The sequence below is a fragment of the Phoxinus phoxinus genome, assembly GCF_949152265.1.
Source record: "Phoxinus phoxinus genome assembly, chromosome: 14".
Lineage (NCBI taxonomy): Eukaryota > Metazoa > Chordata > Actinopteri > Cypriniformes > Leuciscidae > Phoxinus > Phoxinus phoxinus.
This window is the reverse complement of record NC_136889.1, coordinates 20,679,408-20,698,952: the sequence shown is the minus strand read 5'-3', so window position 1 is coordinate 20,698,952 and position 19,545 is coordinate 20,679,408. Positions and strand designations below refer to the sequence as shown.

Genomic DNA, 19,545 nt, shown 5'->3' with positions numbered 1-19,545 from the left:
TGACAACTAATCCCAGTTGCCCTTTAAGTTGTTCTCCTTGAATATGTGCTAAACGAAGCTAATTGTGGTCATTTTGACTATATTTGCTGTGTTGAATAGAAATGTATTGATTTTTCTGCTCAGTGTAGGCTCGTGCGCCCGCGCGCTGTCCAGCCCGTGGTGCTGAAATGATTCTCCCGCATTTGCTGTGATAGAGATTTAGTGGGCGGGTCCTAAAAAGAGGCGAGATGTGACTGATGCGTTATTTCGCCAATCAAAACGCAGGAATCGGGGATTCGTTAACACGTTAAACCACTGGAATCATGTGCTGGGAGGGGGCGAGTGCTGGATCAGGAGCGGCTGAGGGGTGCGGGACATTGTTGTAGCCAATTAAAGCAAAAAAAGTGCCTTATGTTCGGGACCGAAAGATCATTTAACGAGCCCGAGCGGCCCCGTATGAGGCGGGCGGCAGGTCTGGAGCTCGTTGAGGCGAGAAGCTGCTCGGATTAGTAGCTACTTATGCTGCGGCTTTGCGCCTGGTCTTGAGCTCTGCGGCAGGTGATGAGCTGAACCGGGCCGGGTCGCCCTTATGGATCGGCAGTATGGATGCTTTCAGTTTCCCTTTGAACAGCAGCGGCCCGGACAGCAAAGACGACGATGAAGCCGCAGAGCGCCGGCCGGGGTCTCGACACCTCGGATTCGGTCCTGCGGCGGTGGCGTCCCCGTCCGAAGCCGGATTCTGGACCGCCGTGTTCGATTACGAAGCTACCGCCGAGGATGAGCTCAGTCTGCGGAAGGGGGATCGGGTAGAGGTGTTGTCCAAGGACTCGCTGGTATCCGGGGATGAGGGGTGGTGGACAGGTATGATCGAGGACCGGGTTGGTATTTTCCCAAGTAACTACGTGAGCAGTAACGGTATCTCGGAGAAGATCCGGGACACGCCGGAAGACTACGGCGATTATTCGGTGCCTCAGTTACACTGTGAGTAACCATCATTTATCTATCATGTTTTGTGTATAGTTGTTTTCGCCCATACTGATCAATACACATCAAGTGCTGCACATATTCTCTATCTACTGAGAAAAAAAAAACTTTAACCAGTCTAAGATGGTTTACTGGTCTTCCACAACAGCCAAACTCCTCAAAACCCCTCTAAATCCAGCCAACTGGCCAGGCTGGGAGAAGACTGGCCAGGCTGGGAGAAGACCAGCAAACAAGCTTAGACATGATAACAGTAAAAAATAAAATAAAAATCTGATTGCTGTTGGACCAGTTAATAACAGCAGCTGTCATGTTCCAAAAGAGAACTACAATCTTAAAGGAATAGTTAGTCTAATGAACATTCTGTCATCATTTACTCACCCTCATTCACTCCAAACCTGAATGACTTACTTTCTTCCGTGGAACACAAAAGAAGATCCTTTGAAAGACAGTGGGGTCCAAACAACATTGGACCCCATTGACTTTCATTGTATGGACAAAAAATAAATAAATTCAAAATATTTGTTATTTTAGGTGAATTTTCCCTTAATGATGTTTCATTAACAAGTTCTGGAGGAGCACGTTCAAATAATCTATCCAATCAACTCTATTGAGCAATTCAATATTCACCAATTACCGTCTATCCTTCTATCAGTATGAGAGGAAGCCCATATATACTGTACACACAGTCTACTCTCCAACATTTCCTCAACAGTTTTCAGCATCCTTCCACCACCCCGCCTCCTTATTCTTACTCTTGGTTTGTTCCTACTACAGCCAGGAATACGTGGGGAGTACTCTGGGTTCGGGCCAAATACCGAGCTCGGAGGCCTCTCCTCGGACAGCACGCCAAATACGCATACCATTTATTCTATCTGACTTATTTGTAAGTGTGATCTCGTGAAAATATAGATTTCCCAGCAGGCTCCTGACAGATCTTAAGATATGCACCCATTCAGACACAAGCACTGATTGTGTGTGTGTGTGTGTGTGTGTGTGTGTGTGTGTGTGTGTGTGTGTGTGTGTGTGTGTGCGCGCCCCTGTGTTGTCAGTCGCATGTTATGTGTTGCTGGTGGTCGTCTGCTTTTCCTGAATGGCTGCTGGCCTACTTTTTATCATGTGGTTCCTGCCAACTGCAATATTAATAAGAGACACAGTGGCCCAGACACACCGTCATCATGACGGCCGGGGAGAGGAGGAAACGGTCTCGCACACATCTTTGTGTCACTGCTTTCCATTTTCTCCCACATCAGCCATGATTTTTAAAGCATGTATCCAGCATCTGAATCTGCTTTCTGCAATGAATGCTGATCTTTCTCTGCCCTATCACACATTTGAGATTTTAATCATGGCACATAAATCAAGTTCCTGTTTGTTTTCATGTACATCTTTCTAATTTAGTCTCTCAAATGACCTCTTTAATCTAATATACTTTCTTTAAGTAGCCCCTGAGATTTTCAGTCAACAATAATAATAATCATAAAATCAAGTTCACAGTTCTCTGATGTTGGTTAACGGTCACATGACATGCGGGTTAACAAAATATTTTTGTATCTTTTTTTAGTAAGTGTTTTATTTTTATTTTATTTATTTTTTTATTTATTTTTTTAGGACTTAACTATTTTTCAGTTTCCAGTTTCATCACAAACCCCAGTCTGGGAAAACCTGACGTAATATAATATTTAATGCACTTCATGTTGTTGATAACAAAGGATGGTATATATATATTTTTTCTTTTCTTTTTTTATATAAATATGGTATTTTAAAATGAATTAGGTCAAAAGTAATCAAAAAGTACCGGTAGTCCGATTATATTACCTTAAATGTGTAACGTCATGGATTACGTTACCAACTCCAATTTTTGTTTTGTAATTTGTAATCAGTAAACGACTACAATTTGTGAGTAATCTATATTAATCTAATATTCTCTTTCTCTCTTCAGTGCTCCAGATAGATTTCAATGAACTGGCCCTGGAGGAAATGATCGGCGTCGGAGGTTTTGGAAAAGTGTACCGTGCCATTTGGAAAGGGGGGGAGGTGGCGGTGAAAGCCGCTCGACGGGACCCCGATGAGGACGCGTCGCAGACATTGGAGAGCGTCCGCCAGGAGGCCAAGCTCTTTGCCATGTTGAAACACCCCAACATCATGGGCCTTCTGGGAGTGTGCCTGCAGGAGCCCAACCTCTGCCTGGTCATGGAGTACGCCCGTGGCGGGCCGCTCAACCGGGCCCTGGCTGGGAAACGCATCCCTCCGCACACGCTGGTGGACTGGGCGGTACAGATCGCACGTGCCATGCTCTACCTGCACTGCCAGGCCATCGTACCCGTCATCCACAGAGACCTGAAGTCCAGCAACAGTAAGAAATCTTTCACCATTATTAGACCTAACATATCAAACATTTTGATGCCAAGGACCCCAAAATGGAGCATATGGCTCCAAAATAAAGGTGAAGCGATGCGTTTTTGTAAGAAAAGATTCCATATTTATAACTACATAAACTATAATCACTGGCTTCCGGTAATTGCCGTACACGACTCAAGTTCCAGCGGAGGCTGTGCAACAAACTCAAGCTACTCTTGTCTTATCTCGAAATCCTCCGACTTTTCTCTTTAAAAAATTCTAATTTTAGACTTCTAATTTGTGACCGGTGTTTTGTTTTGCTCTATCCTCTATTCATCAATACGTCATGCATCGGGTCAGAGGTCATTCTTCCGCTGGAACTCGACTCGTGTACGCCCGTTACCGGAAGCTAGTGATTATAGTTTATAAAGTTATAAATATGGAAGTTTTTATTACAAAAATGCATTGCTTCATTTCAAAAGGCCATTACAAACCCATAATTATAAAGATCGGAAGAGCTAGGATATTTTTTAATATAACTCTGATTATGTTTGGCTGAAAGAAGAAAGTCATATACACCTAAGATGTTTTATGGGATAATTTTCAGTTTTGGGTGAACTAACCCTTTAAGAATCCACTCATCAGTGAGGGTAGTCTATAAAAATAGGCTTCAGTGTGCTAAGGAGCATAAGGTTTGGACTCTGGAGCAATGGAATAAGGTCATGTAGTCTGATGAGTCCAGATTCACCCTGTTTCAGAGGGATGGACGCATCAGGGTAAGAAGAGATGTGGATCAGGTGTGGCACCCATCATGCCTGCCTATAATGCCTACCGTACAAGCCTGTGGGGGGCAGTGTTACCATCTGGGGTTGCATCAGTCGGTCAGGTCTTGGTTCAGGAACATTATGTGCCCAAAAAATGTAGGTCAGCTGACTACCTGAATACTGTATATACTGAATGACCAGGTTTGTCCATCATGGGCAAATTCCAAGATGACAATGCCAGTATTTATCAGGTTCAAATGCGTGAGCACGAGACATAATTTTCACACGTGAAATGAGTCCAGACCTTAACCACATGGAAAATCTTTGGGATGTGCTGGAGATGACTTTACGCAGCGGTCAGACTCTCCCATCATTAGTAGAAGTTTTTCTATGAAATAAATGTTGTGACATTGCATAAAAATATAGAAAAAATGCCACAGCGAATGTGTGCCATAATCAAAGAAAAAGGCGGTTCAACAAAATATTATAATGTGTGACTTTTCTTTTTTGGCCAGGCAGTGCATTATGCTCCCCTTGCTAGGGACTCATCCTAAAACATAATGGCAGCCATAAAATCACATGTAGAAAGATCCATTTATACTATGTAAGGAAAATATTAAGTATTCAATTATAAAAACAACATTGTGTTGTCTTTCCACAATTAAGTAACTGACTGTTAGATTTTAATTTATTAAAATGATTAATACATTATTAGGATAGTTTTTAATCTAGTGTATTTTTCTACGCACTATAGAGTAATGTTAGATGTATAATGCTTTGAATAAAGGAACATTCACATATACAGATAACGATAACGATATTAGCGTTCGCACCAAAGCATGACAATGTTCTGTTTATCATAAGCACACACTGGAGTTATGTCATCTACAACTTTACATGTTCTTTTAAGTGATTCCAACGATATTGTTCCTCTGTGTCATTATCGTTATAGTTGTGGTGTGAGACTCCCCTATTCTCACAGAATTACTACAATTATTAAAACTTTATAGTTATAGGTATCATTATTGTCATCATCCTTGGTGTGAAAGGCCCTTAACTCTTAGTTTTTATTTCATACTGTTTACTACAGCTGCCAGTAAAATAAAACAGATGATTTCCTACTAGTAGTTAGAAAGCAGAAAGAAACTATATTTATATCATATTTGATAAATATTGTGCGAAACAAATTGAATTTATATTTGCTATTCAAATTCTAACTTAAACAACCCTTCAAATTTTATTTTGTAAAAATCCTTTTTTCCCCTCTCAAATTCTCCATGGACCCCTCAGCACCCCCTTTAGACCCCTAGTTTTAAAACCCCAGCCTGATGCAACAATCATAGGTGCCTTTTTCTACATGTAGTTTTGCTTGTATTCAAGTGTTTTGTGGTAATGGTTTGCATGGGATTCTTCATGTTGCTGTGTGTTTTTATAATTTGGAGGGCTTGGCTCGAGTATTGGCTCTCTGAGTGTGTATGTTGGTTATAATCCTGTGTTTGGCAGTTGAATTGTCTGATTGGATCCTTTAAACCCAAAGCTTATTACAGAGGATTTGCACTCACCTTCACTCCCTGCCACTTGATTGGCTACTCAAAACATATCATGGGCTCTCATAGGCCACTAGGATATAATTAGCATAGGACCTTGCAGACAATTGGACGCTGTAGTTCAAAGATAAGTCTTTTCATTGGTTGTGTTGTGGAAAAACAAAGACAGCTAATTTTAACAACGCCAACTTACAGATAAACACACAGAATTTTACAGCCGAGCTGTTGTTGTACGTCAAGAAGCATTTTAAACTCTAAATCTAATATTGAACTGGTACAGCTCGCACATCCAACCATCACTTGATATTCATCTTTTCCATTAATGCAATACTGTGTGTTCCAATGTTGTTAAGAGCTTGTCAGTGAAGGCTTTGTCTATTTCAGCACCACTGCGGCGGACAGCTCCCATAAAACAATCTGCTGTAAAATGTGTGCTGTAGTCATGCTAGTAACCACAGTATCTGCCCCTCTGTTTCATCTACTCAATCCTCACATTTGACATTAACTCCACCCCACAGTTCTGATTCTGGAACGTGTGGAGAACGATGAGCTGAGCAACAAGACTCTGAAGGTGACAGATTTCGGTTTGGCACGAGAATGGCACCGGACAACAAAGATGAGTGCGGCGGGGACGTACGCCTGGATGGCCCCTGAGGTCATCCGCTCTTCGACCTTCTCCAAGGGCAGTGATGTTTGGAGGTGGGCACCAGGAAATGTGTGTGAGTGTTTCTGACCTATAGCTACACCAAAGGCAAGTCAGTCTATGAAGCTGTCATGTAGGTCATGTAAGTCTTCACCTTCTTATACTGTCCCTGTGTTTCCTTTAATTTTTTTAAAAAATTCTCAAAAAATATGGTAAAATAAGTAAAACAGAATATTTTGATCATTCGGGACTGCTAAATAATATAATAAATTATTTTAGGATTAGGTTTAGATTAGTTGTAATCTGCTTAATTAGATTAGTTGTAATTGCTTAATTTAAGAACAATAGAGAAAATAGTAGAAAATCGCAATTGTAATTATATTACAATTATTACGAAAGTTAGAAATGAACAAACTACATTTTAAATGCTAAAATTGATAAAATAGCAAACAAAAAAAGCTAAAATTAAAGCTAAATAGAAATTTTTAAAAACAAGAACTAAAAAGACAAAAGCAATGAACAAAATTATTAAAGCTTAAACAAAAATGTTAAAAAAAAAAGAATATCAAATATAAAAATGTATACACTAATAATACTAAAATAATACTGAATAATACTGGATATTAAATTGAACATATATATATATTTGTTTTATTTTATATAACAATAAAAATGGTGTCATTAGCCCAGTTTCTACGGCTGGTCTGTGTGTTGTTTGGTGCTGTGCAGTGCCTAGCTATTAATGTCTAAATTTCGCTTCTCACCACAATTCCTAATTACAGAGTACAGAAGAGGGAGGGATGAATAGTAAAGCGATAAAAATAGAAAACCTCTCAATAAGTGTCAGAGCTGTGGATCTTTGCATACTTTGTTCTCTACCTACTTTAACAAAGTGTGATGTGTTTGTTCGTGTGGGTTCCTTTGAGTCAAATAAATCGACATTAATATTTATCATTTATAGCATTTTTTACGGTTTTTAAACATACCAAGCTGTCTTTTCTGTCAGTGTTGCGTCAACCTTTTTTTACCCAGTTGGCCACTGAAGCACATATTTTACATTTGAAAGAACATGACACTGCGAAGGCACACTTTGAAATGTTAATAGAGGTTTTTGGAACATAATACCTGTCATTCGTTTTATAGAGTTACTTTATGGGATTCTGCTAGTCTTTGCACAAAAAAATGTTGGTGACAGCTTCTTGTTGTCAGAAGTCCTGTTTAAACTCCCAACTCTCTGTCTCTTTCTCGCAGTTATGGAGTTTTGTTGTGGGAGCTGCTGACAGGAGAGGTGCCGTTTCGTGGCATTGATGGTCTGGCTGTAGCTTACGGTGTGGCCATGAATAAACTGTCCCTGCCGATCCCCTCCACCTGTCCTGAGCCATTTGCCCGGCTGATGGAAGGCAAGAACATCTCATATACTGCCATGACTGTAACTTATTAACTTAAGAACTGTTTTCCCTGCATAACTTCTGTCATCATTTACTTTCCTTCCAAAAATGACATACCAGTATCATAATAACAGTCCACTGTAAAACACTGGCACCTGTGGTTGCCAGAAATCCACAGGAAACATACTGTGACAATGTTTCTGGTATTACCGGATGTCTGTATATTTTCACACTTATGTTATGTGATATGGTGTGTTAACAACCAAATTCTGGTTTTTACCTTAAAATCGACTGATAACCACCATAATAAAATATGTGGTCAAATCAAACATCTCCAAGAAAGTCAAACCTTTTTGGACGAACTGTCTTTTGAATAGAATGAGTTTGAATAGGATATATAGATTCCTTGTCCCAGCCTGAGTGGTGTGTGGACAGCTGACAGTCAGTCTGTGGTGTTTGTTTCTTTCACCTGCTCTAGACTGCTGGAGTGTGGACCCTCATGCTCGACCGTCCTTCACCAGTATTCTAGACCAGCTGACAGCCATCGAGGAGTCAGGCTTCTTTGAAATGCCAGCAGAATCCTTCCAATCGCTGCAGGATGACTGGAAGCTGGAGGTTCAGGAGATGTTCGATCAGCTCAGAGCCAAAGAGAAGGTTTGTATGCGCTCAAATATAGTCAAAAACACATTTAATTAACTGTTTAAGTACCTAGACATTTTTTTATATAAATTAATACTACTGACTAACCTGAAACCAAACTCTATGCCTTTATGCATTTTTAGAAATATACAGTACTATGTACATTCACCTTAGTATTTTCTATTTTTTTTTTAAGCCAGTTATTTATATATTTTGCTGTAGTGTGTCAGTAGGAAATATCAGTTTACATTTCCAAACATTCCTTTTGCTATTAATAATAATAATACAGTGAGTCTTTTGTATGCACAAGGAGTCTGACAACAGCCGGTATGATCTGATATCACCATCAAGAAGGTGTCTCGGCTAGTAGGCTACATTGCGTGTTAGGATGTTGGAGGTGGAGATTTATAGTCTTTTCTCACTGCACTTGATATAATTAAACGTATCAATTTGATGGCGGATCCAGAAAGGTTCAAACGACAATCACCAGTGACAATTGGATATACACCCGTTGTAAAATGCAAAAGACGGAGTGGCTACAGAAAAAAAGAGACTGCAACCGGGCCCATGCGAAAACAAGGATAAATGTCGGAAGGGCATTAAATGTAGTCACGCAATGCTGATGTTGTTAACATTAACAATTTGAGAACAAAGTATAATTTGCACGGTTTGACGTGATAAGCGATCGTTAGATTTAATCAGTACGATTTACTGCAATGCTTTTTCCCCCTTAGTTGGTCAGAACAAAAGTGGATGTTACTTGTTCAGATTACATTTTCCTGTGAAAATTCTTATGTTGGTCATACTTCCAAAAAATTATAATCTGTGATTACGAATGCCAGTATCCACACTGGCGCGGCGACTGACAGCCGCACGTTCTCCTCAAAACTTTGGATTCATCCGCACTGTGCCGTGCCGAGGTTAAAGTTGATCATTCTGCGAATAACTGCAGTTTCAGATTTCGAACAGAGATGGCGACAAAGAGGAAAAGCTACGGACTGCAGCTTTAAGTATATTATAAAGTTAAAAAGAAAAGCCTTTCTATTTGGCATAGAAATCTTTTGTAACACTTACATATATATGCTTATCCCCAAAGTAAAACACACACACACTTGCTAAATAAAGCTAAATAAACTTCAGAATAAGTACCATAACATTGAAGATTTAGTAAACAATTAATTTGCACTCGAGTCTCTGTTAAAGTCACAGCTGTGGAAGTGTCAAACTCCAGATGATTTGTTGTCAAGTATGGTGGTGTCAAGAGCGTGTAAAGTATATGCCTCGGACTCTGGGTCCGTATGAATTAGCTCAAATGATCTATAGGGAATTTTAATAACTAATCATGAATATGATTAATATTTTGCATATTACAGTTACATTAAATTATCGAAATTGAAAATGTATAGATTATATGAATATATGAATAATCGATCACAACGTCTTATAATTCCTCATTCATATATCAATAATCTTATTTAACTTCGATTATGAGATAACCTTTAAGGGAAATTCATGTAATGATCAAAGAGGTGTTTGTCCTGCAAAACCATCAAAGATCAATCCATCAATCTCTCAATAAAGTTATCCCTTATGATAAACTCCAAGAAATATTAACTTTCTGGTCGTGAACATTAATTTTCCTGTGTTTATAAAATTAAACTACCTTAATGTAGTGCATAATAAGAGCGCGGTAGCTCGGGTCTATCTCATTGACTCGTATTTATTAACTTTCAACATTCAGAAACAGTCATATAATATATGGTTTTAATAAATGCACAACTACAGAATATATGGACTACACATATTGATTATACACCGATTATATCTATGTACATAATTTACAGTAAACAATACAAGACAAAACGGGTAACATGATGAGAGAGGGAGAGTTGGTGAGAGAGAGATAGGGGCGCGCCGTGCACGCGCTGAGATTGTAGAGAGAGGGAGAAAGAGAAAGTAAATCACGAATGATCATAGGAATAACGAAATCACAGACCTTTGAGAGAGAGCCATCAATGCATCAAACCTTAAAACATTAAAACTTGTTAGAGTTTTACTTGCAAAGATCGTTTGCGTGCACGAGCTGTGTCCAACCTGCGCGTGTTCTCGGAGCAGAATACGCGCGCTCGTGTCTCCTCGGACAGGGCGCGAGTTTTGAAGAAGGCCTCTTGTGGAAGTGATATGTTACTGAAGGAATTCAGGCTTCGTTCGTTCGACTCGTAGGTGGAAACGAACGAAGGAGACTTTGAAAATGAAACAAAAGAAACTTTATAAAGAAAATAAAAAAAGACGGACTCCAGAGAGGAGTCGATCGCGGACTTCACATGATGAGCAGACGAAGGCAGGACGCGAGAGAGAAGGGAGGAGCTTTGGCTCTCTTTTTAAAGACTGTATGGGTTACGCCTTTGTTCGGGACAAGAGCACATCGGATCCTCTGATCTGGAGCGGGAAAGCTGTTCCTTTGTCCTGTCAAGACCCCAGTCTGTGTAGTTTATGACAGAGCTCCGGGACTAGTCATTTCTATGACTGGAAAGAATTCATATCGAAATAATCATACCATTACAGTCTATTATCGAGATTCAACTCCGTTAGGTCTCAAGATTTAAAATGATATGAAACACATCAGGTTACGGTTAGGAATACAACGTTTGATTATTATGCATTAGTATAGACATTTAAAGTTCGATTAATGTTACACTTGGACATATATATGCTTTCCTATGGTTTATAAACACATCTTATCGAACAAAAAGGGATATATTTATTACATTTAAAAGTGACTATTTAGCAGTCCTTTTTCTCTGTGTGAGGACACGTGGGTGTCTTGGTGTGTGTTTGGAAGACCAGATGTTGTTGTGAGGAATGTGTGGTGTCCGGTTACATGTTGGTGTGAGCCATGTTGGTGTCCTGTCCTGTTGAAGTGTGTGTGAGGATCACGATTCATTAATTTGACCAGATGTCAATAGTCAATGTTGCTACAAGCGGTAGATGAATTTACCAGTTTATACACACTTGCATAGACCAGAATGATGAGTGAGTTGGATCTTTCTCACTCTTGCAGGAGTTGAGATCTTGGGAGGAGGAACTGAGTCGTGCAGCTCTACAGCAGAAGTACCAGGAAGAGGCTTTACGGCGACGGGAGCAGGAACTGGCGGAGAGAGAAATTCACATCCTGGAGCGAGAGCTCAATGTGATCATACACCAGCTGTACCAGGAGAAACCACGAGTGCAACACCGTCACGGAAAGTTCCGGCGCAGTCGACTTAAACTGCGTGATGGGAATCGCATCAGCCTGCCTTCGGGTTAGTATTTCAAAGTATTAAATACATAATTCAAATAGCACTCCTCATGTGAAGCACACAATGAATTAGATTGAACTCTTTATACTTTTTGCTATTAAATAAACCACAGGCATTTCCATAAAGCATTTCTCACACACTTTGCCCATCATCTTAGAGTTTTTACACAATGCATTGTGGGATAAGTATATATTGACTTGTGAATGTTTGTGTATATAATAGCGTGTTTGTGTCTCAGATTTCCAGCATAAGATCACAGTCCAAGCGTCTCCTTCTTTGGACAGGAGGCGGAGTCTCCTGAGCAGTAACTCCACCCCTCCAAACAGCCCCCCTGTTTTGCAACGCCTCCGAGCGATCCAGTGTAAGTGTGTTTATGTATCTGATTGATTCTGTTTATATTATTATGGATATTTGTTTGTATATATATATATATGGCCAGGGACCTTATTTAGAACCTCCTTCATGCCGACAGTGACCCCTGGGGTCGGAGTTCAAGCCTGGGGTCGTAATGCTGCATTCCAGTATGATGAAGAGGAGGAGAGGAAGTCTTCACGCAAGAAAGGGAGAACGCAAAGAGAACACAGTGCTGATGAGAGGTGTGCTTGTATGTCTGTTTCTGTACAAAGCATAAACGTTCACTAAATGTTTATACAATCACAATCCTCTGTGTGCATGTGTTTATCACTCAGTTTGAGGACTCCTAAAGAGTGCAGTCGACAGCGTTCCTGCAGCGCTCCAAACCTGCGACGCTCCCCCAGACACAGTCCCGCTGTTCCTGGAGTGTGCAGCCTGGCAGAGACTGGTAACACTCACATTACTCTTTGTTTGGCATCCTCATTGACCAGTTCTGAATGTTTTTCATTTGAAATCTTAAATATTTAACTACATCTTTGTTGCATTCACATCAAAGGGGCCCTATTATGCTTTTCCACTTTTTCAACTTAAATTAGTGTGTAGTGTTGCTGTTAACAAAGCTCAAAGTCCACTCCAAAGGGAGATATTCTATTTAACAGAATTTCAACAAATATTCAAAAACTACAACGAGCGGCTGGACTACAATGCGATTTTTCTGGATCTTACAAAGTCACAGTGTTCCTCATTTAAATAATCTCCACCAACGGACTACGCAAAAAAGGGGACGAGGCTTGGTTGAGCTGCATTAGAGAAGACAGTGTTTTCGATATGACAAAGAGACTCCTGAACATTATAACCCCAAACGTTTATCTGCACATTTCATGGAGAATTGCTTGTTTTTCTGTTGCTTTTGTAAGCTGTCAATTTTTTTAAGGCTGTTCACTGCTCCTTAGGAAAATTAACCATGGTTTTGTGATTGATTACTGTTTGTATTACCTGATAACACAATAACATCTATATAATGTATAAGAAATATACAATAAACATACCACTCTGAAGCGTATATTTTTTAACAATCAAGTATGAAAACATATTCTATACACCCCATAAACAAAATCAAGACTTCGTAAAAGGGCATAATATCCCTTTAATACCATACAGTGGCAGGAAGTAAAGACTGTTGCACTGAATTTAACTGAGAGAACTGAATTGACAGTGGATTTTTAAGTCGGGATGAAATGGAAATTCTATTTTCTAAATGTATCTTATTGCGATTCATCCATGAATATGTTTCATTTTTAACAGTTTTTTTGAGCTCGTTGTTTTTACCGTAATTAAAATGTCAGAACTGGATCGTCTCTCTGGTGACGCTGGACTTCTCCAATCATTTTGTCAGCATAAACTTTCTTACAATCAATAATAAACTCGCATTCAGATCTGCCTTCATCCAATCAACAACCGATGAATAGAACCAAGTCCCCGCCATACATTTTTTCTCTTTGTTTAATAATCTGTTGCTCTCGGCTGTATATATCTGTCACTACTTCTGTTACATCACAACTGTAGCTACCAGTTCAGTTCCTGAATTTCAACTGAAGTAGCCACCAGGATGCAGAATTTGAATTTAAGGAGTAGAATTAAATGGAATGAAATAACTGTTATAATCAATAAGTGTTGAAAGTGCCATTATTAGTTATACTTAAGTTTTGAATCTTTTTTTTTTTTTGTATAGTTTTCATAATGAAAATGTTTTCATAGACACAACATATGGGGTAATTTCCAGAAACAGATTATATTAATAATGTTAAATAATTATTGATTGATTGATTGATTGATTGATTGATTGGTTGGTTGGTTGGTAAATAAAATCTGTTTTTATAACTGTGTGAATTGTTTTGATGGTACTGAATTATGACTTATTAATTGAGAAAATAAATTCTATCCATCAAATAATAATTGACCAAAATGAATCAGTCTGAATCTTGATTTTTTAATTATTATTATTATTATTTATCATTTTTATTGTAATTCTATAAATTCCTCTTCCTGACGTTTCCAAACTCTGTATGCTGAGGACTGAAGAGAGTGGAATTCCAATTTTTGAAATTGAAACAGTGAAAAAGTGTGACACTGACATTATGTTGGCATCATTACATCAGGCTGATGTAATATTTTGATTATTTTGGCATTTCTGTCATTTCACTAATAATAGACTGGTTTAAGCTCAAATAAGTAGGTCGCAACAGATTTGATTTATTATATTATTAGAAACAAAGGAAAACAAACAACTAGAAATATAAAAATCTTCATCTTGTAACTGACAAGCTGTGAAGCCTGGTAATGGTGCAACATTGTGAAATCTTTCTCTCCCCCACCCCTCTCTTTCTCTCTGTAGAAAATGAGGACTGCTTCCCATCAGAGTCAGCTGACTCTCCTGGCCAATCATACCTCTGCATCCCATTCCACAGGGATGGATCTGACAGTTACAGCCTGGAGAGTGGCACGACTGGCCTGGCTTCTGATGTTTCCCCCAGTTACACGCGGCGGAGCCCCAATGGAAGCCGCAGATCAGAGCTGGTGTTGCTGGGCTGCGGGGCAGCTCTGGCTGCTATCGGTTTTGGTCATAACCTACTGGACCTGGTGCGTGTGGAAGAGAGTGTGCGTCCACGATGGGAAGGGCTGTTTCACCGTACGGGGGGTCAAAGTCGTGGCGCTAGCCCACCCACACGCAAAATCTTTAAACGGGAAAGCCCCCGTCGCCCTCCCCCTCTGCCCACTTCCCTCACACTCCTGTCTCTCTCAACTGTGTCTGATTGTAACTCAACCCGTTCTCTCCTGCACTCTGACAGCGAAGAGCTGCTCGTGCTACGCCCACCAACGCCCCCCACCCTCTCTGGACACAACCCGCCTCCCCTGAACCCCCTGGTCAACACTCACCTGGAGAGCTTCAAACGCCACCCTCGCCAGTCTCTCACACCCACACATGTGCCCTCTGCACCCAGCGCACCCTGCAGGCTTCGTCGCACACCTTCAGATGGCGCAATAAAGACGGGGTGCTCTCCTGCCCATAACAACCACAACCACAATCCCCCCCCTACCACACCCTCCAAAACAACAGGTGAGAAACTCTGAATCTATCAGTCCTGATATCATAATGAAGAAAAACGCCTCAATAAAAGAATGACGTCCGTGAAAAGAAAGCCTTTTAGGTTTGGCATAATTTCTTATTAGTATAAGTTTAATATTTATGTGGTGGTTGTCATATACTTTAAGACAAACCAAGTGCAAATTCATCAGTAAAACAACGCGCATAATTCCAACCATCACGAACATATAACATATAAAGTTATTGACGGCAGGGGGGACTTGAAAAAAAACACCTTCACTGTTTATTAAAATTGTAATATTCTTTATACACACACACACACAAACGCGCGCGCACACACACACACACACACACACACACACACACACACACACACACACACACATATATATACTGTATATATATCGGAAATTATATGTAAAATGTTTACATTCATTAATTCAAAATATTGTTCGTTTATTTGATAGGTACATACAATTTTGTCATTAAATTTAAACGGTATAATAATAAAAATGGTGAATTGAAATGGTTTAAAGGCTTTTTAAAACATTTAATATAAAAACAAACATGAATACAGAGAGTACATTTAGAGAGAACTTGGGACATCTTTTTGAAACTAGATAAGATTCCTGGGTAACACTTTATAATAACTGCACGCTATTAATCATTAGTTAAGCATTAGTAAACAGTTAATTCATCATTTATAAAGCATTAATTTACATTAAAAAGCAGTTTATAAATACAGCTACAAATGCTTTATTCTTGATTTATAAGCATATCTATTTGTAATTTCAAAATGAAGTATAGCATTATTTACAAACCAGTTATTTAAGAGTTGTCAGTGATTCATAAGATCACTTAGAAAGTATTAGTAAATGTAGTAAATGCAGGTAGTTATAAAGCATTTAGTAGTGGTGAGTTAACTATTTTTGTGAGCTCATCTAAGGTGAGGACTATTCATGCCTTGTAAAGCATTTACAAAGGAGATTTAAAGGCTCATTTGTCTTCTAAACAGAAAAAAAGACACAAACACAACACAGTGATACAGAACATAGAAATATTAACAGCCTTTAAATCTCCTTTGTAAATGCTTTACAGTGCATAAATAGTCCTCACTTTAGATGAGCTCACAAAAATAGTTAACTGACCACTACTAAATGCTTTATAACTACCTGAATTAACCATGAATTACAGTATAAATACATGTTAATAAAGCATTTACTAACACACTAAGTAACTATTACTATATGTCTGATTAATAAGATGTATGAATATACATTTAAATAGTTTATTAATCATTTACATACACTTTCTAAGTAATATTATGAACCACTGACAACTCTTAAATAACTGGTTTGTAAATAATGCAGTACTTAATTTAGAAATTATAAATTGATCATTAATAACATATGAAAATATAATTATTAAACACATTATAGATATGCTTTTAAATCAAGAATAAAGCATTTTTAACTGTATTTATAAACTGCTTATTATTGTCTATTAATGGTTTATAAATGACAAATTAACTGTTTACTAATGCTTAACTAATGATTAATAGTGTGCAGTTATTATAAAGTGTTACCGATTCCTGTTCTTTATACATCATTGACCATCTACTAACACAACACATATTGATTTGAAATCCTTTGACAGATATTGATTCAGTTCATAGCTATATTTGTTTCAATTGTGTGCCTTTTGTGATGCTGTATGTGCAGTGACTCCGTGGACCTTAAGCGAGGACCCCTCGGAGTTGCCCCGTCTTCCTGATCCAAATCTCATCTTCCCACCTACGCCACGTCGCCGCTTCCAACCTGAGCGCCCCAAGACTCTGGACTTCCTGGCTAGGCCCCGCCCTTCTCCACGAGCCCGCTGTGGATCCCAGTGGGGCGAATCTCCCGCCCACACGTCCAGCACTGAAACCCCGTCCACTGTGGAGTTTGGAGGAGGTGTGGTCGTCTTGCCCACCCCAATGGAACCACCAACCCCCTGTTCCCCTTGGGTGAATGACAGTCTTTTAGACCAACAGGATGAAGGACACTACAGGGACGGGACACGGCCTCTCTCATCAGATCCCAGAGACTCACCATACAGAGTGCGACAAGGGTTCTGCTCTTGATTTCACCCCTCCAAATGTATTAATGTCACACACATAGTTAGACCCACTTGCTTTCAGATGTAGCACTTACCATCAGATGAATCAAGAGGGAGTTCTGGATACCCTGGTGAAGAAAACATGCTTAAACCAGCCTAAGATGCTTTGCTTGAGGATTAAGCTGGTCTTAGCTGGTTTAAGATCCTGCTTAAGCTAGCTGGGAGGTCAGTTGGTTGCCCAAGTGCCCGAAACCCCTCATAAAAAAGTGTACTGGAAGACCAGCTAAGATCAGCAAACCAATTAAGGCTGGTTTGAAATGTTTTTTTTTTCAGGTTATATAAATACTTACTATATTAGGAACTGATACCATAAGGAATAATAACCCAGCATAAACCAAAGGTGTTTGGTTTTTGCATAATCCAGATGCTGTTCTGACCTATGTTCAGTTCAATATTTTAAAAAATATTCAACACATATATACAGTCCTACACTGCAAAAAAAATAATTTCTTCCTCAATATTTTTGTCTAGTTTTGCTAGTACAACAAACATCAAGAAACGTTTACTTGAGAAGCAGAATTACTTAAAATATTAAGTCTGAAAATGGATCAAAACTAAGTTACTATTTTTTTTCTTGTTTTAAGTGTAAAGTCACTTAATTTTGATACATTTTGTTATCTTATGTCATTTTGCTTCTCAAGTAATTGTATCTTGATTGAGAAATGTTTAAATATTTGAGCTGGAAAACAAAACATGAATACAGATGCAGTGTAGGGTCTAAAAGTGTGTCTTGATAAGCTAATCTTCAGTATACACTTCTATTCATCACCAGGCGTAATAAGCTATCCAATGAAATCACAATCCAGATGCTTCATTAATGGCCAGACTGATTTCCGAGTGCTTTAGAAAAGTACAGGGTCTGCAGCTGTGATCTTGATAGACATTTATCAGGAGACTTTGTTTTTATTTGCAAACTTGTTTTTTTTATTCATATTGAGTGTATTATCTCAGCTGTCTTGCTGCGCTGTATTGACTTCCTGTATGTAGACACGTCTGCATGTTTATGATAGATTTAGCTCTCTGAACACAGTGCTGGGTTACATGGAGAACATTGGACGGTTTATTTCCGCAACTCTCTGTTTTCAGGTTTTATTTGTCATACATGTATGAGATTGTAATGCTTTAGAAGTGCTTTTTCCGGTCTCATGAATGTATAGTTCTGTTATACTTCCACTCGAGATCACTGATTGTTCTGTGGTTTTCACTGTAGCATGAAGCACATTGTCTTTCACAAATAATACTTGTTTGGTGACATCTTCACCATCCAAACCACTAGAATTAACCACGAGGGAACGTCTTTAAGAGGAAAGTTAGAATTTATTGGCTCTAAATTTGCAGCTATACAATAGTCAGGTACATTACTGCAGTCTTCCGGTGTTTGTGCCGTGCGTGCGTGCGTGTGTGTGCGCTGCGTGTGCTGTTAGGCATCCGATTCAGTGTAACTGGTGGATTCCAAAGTGAATGTGCATTCAATTTTGTTGGAGATGTTGAAATTGTTTTGCAGGTTTTTAGTAGCCTTTTGTGCAATATTTTTTTACGTTTACACATATTTATTTCTTTAAATTATTTTTATATTTTTTCACATTTGTATTACTCTGTGATTATTTATTCAGAGCAACATTTCTGTCTGGATTTTTGGACGTGTTCAGACACGCAGAGGTGAATATACTTTTGCACATGTTTACAGCATCGTTGTCTCTCAAACCAATCTTTCATCTCTATACAGGCAAAAACGTCTTCTAGAGACAAAACAACTTTTAGAGCCAAAACACAGAAGGGCTTGTGTCTCTCTTTCCCTTTCTGCCACTTGAAACAATGTTTTGATCAGTTGTCATGCATACAACAAAATGAACTAGCAGTGTTAAAGTCCTGAAATTTGTCTGAGAATCCAGGAACTCTCACTTCATTCCATCTCGGTGTGGAACAGGGGTGTATTTTTTTCTGGCTTAGAGGAATGTGTAGCTATCATCAAGAACATCTGTTGCCATTTTCCCACACAATCACTGTTGTCCTGGAAGCAGGTGTTTTGGGTTCGGAAGCTGCTGCTATGAAACTTGTACTTGCACCCGAGCACATTAGACTTGTGTAAGAGCTCGATTAAAGCCCTGAAATGCTGAGATGTGGTGTTTTGTGACTGACTGTCTTATAAGAATAATACTATTATAGAAGATGATTTGCACATTTTATTATCATCATCATCACGGCAAATAAATGAGACTATAGACTGTCATTTTCCAAATGCATTCTCTCTGTTTCGCTTAACATAAACTTTAAGGCAAGATATAAATTCATTGTGTTTTTTTCATGAATCGGTCAATATTGAGATGCTGGGTTGTTTTGCTTCATGT

General features: G+C 39.0%; 1 protein-coding gene across 1 annotated transcript; it reads left to right on the top strand.

Annotated features, from left to right (window-relative positions):
- Positions 1-264: 264 nt before the first annotated feature.
- Positions 265-19,481, top strand: map3k9 (mitogen-activated protein kinase kinase kinase 9). The gene is made up of 11 exons (XM_079634840.1): positions 265-960; positions 2,903-3,316; positions 6,130-6,310; positions 7,506-7,654; positions 8,121-8,296; positions 11,343-11,583; positions 11,819-11,941; positions 12,053-12,176; positions 12,270-12,382; positions 14,330-15,052; positions 16,762-19,481. Exons 1-11 carry the CDS (start codon positions 582-584, stop codon positions 17,160-17,162), a joined length of 3,024 nt encoding a protein of 1,007 aa, XP_079490966.1. The 5' UTR covers positions 265-581; the 3' UTR covers positions 17,163-19,481.
- The last annotated feature ends 64 nt before the right edge of the window (positions 19,482-19,545 follow it).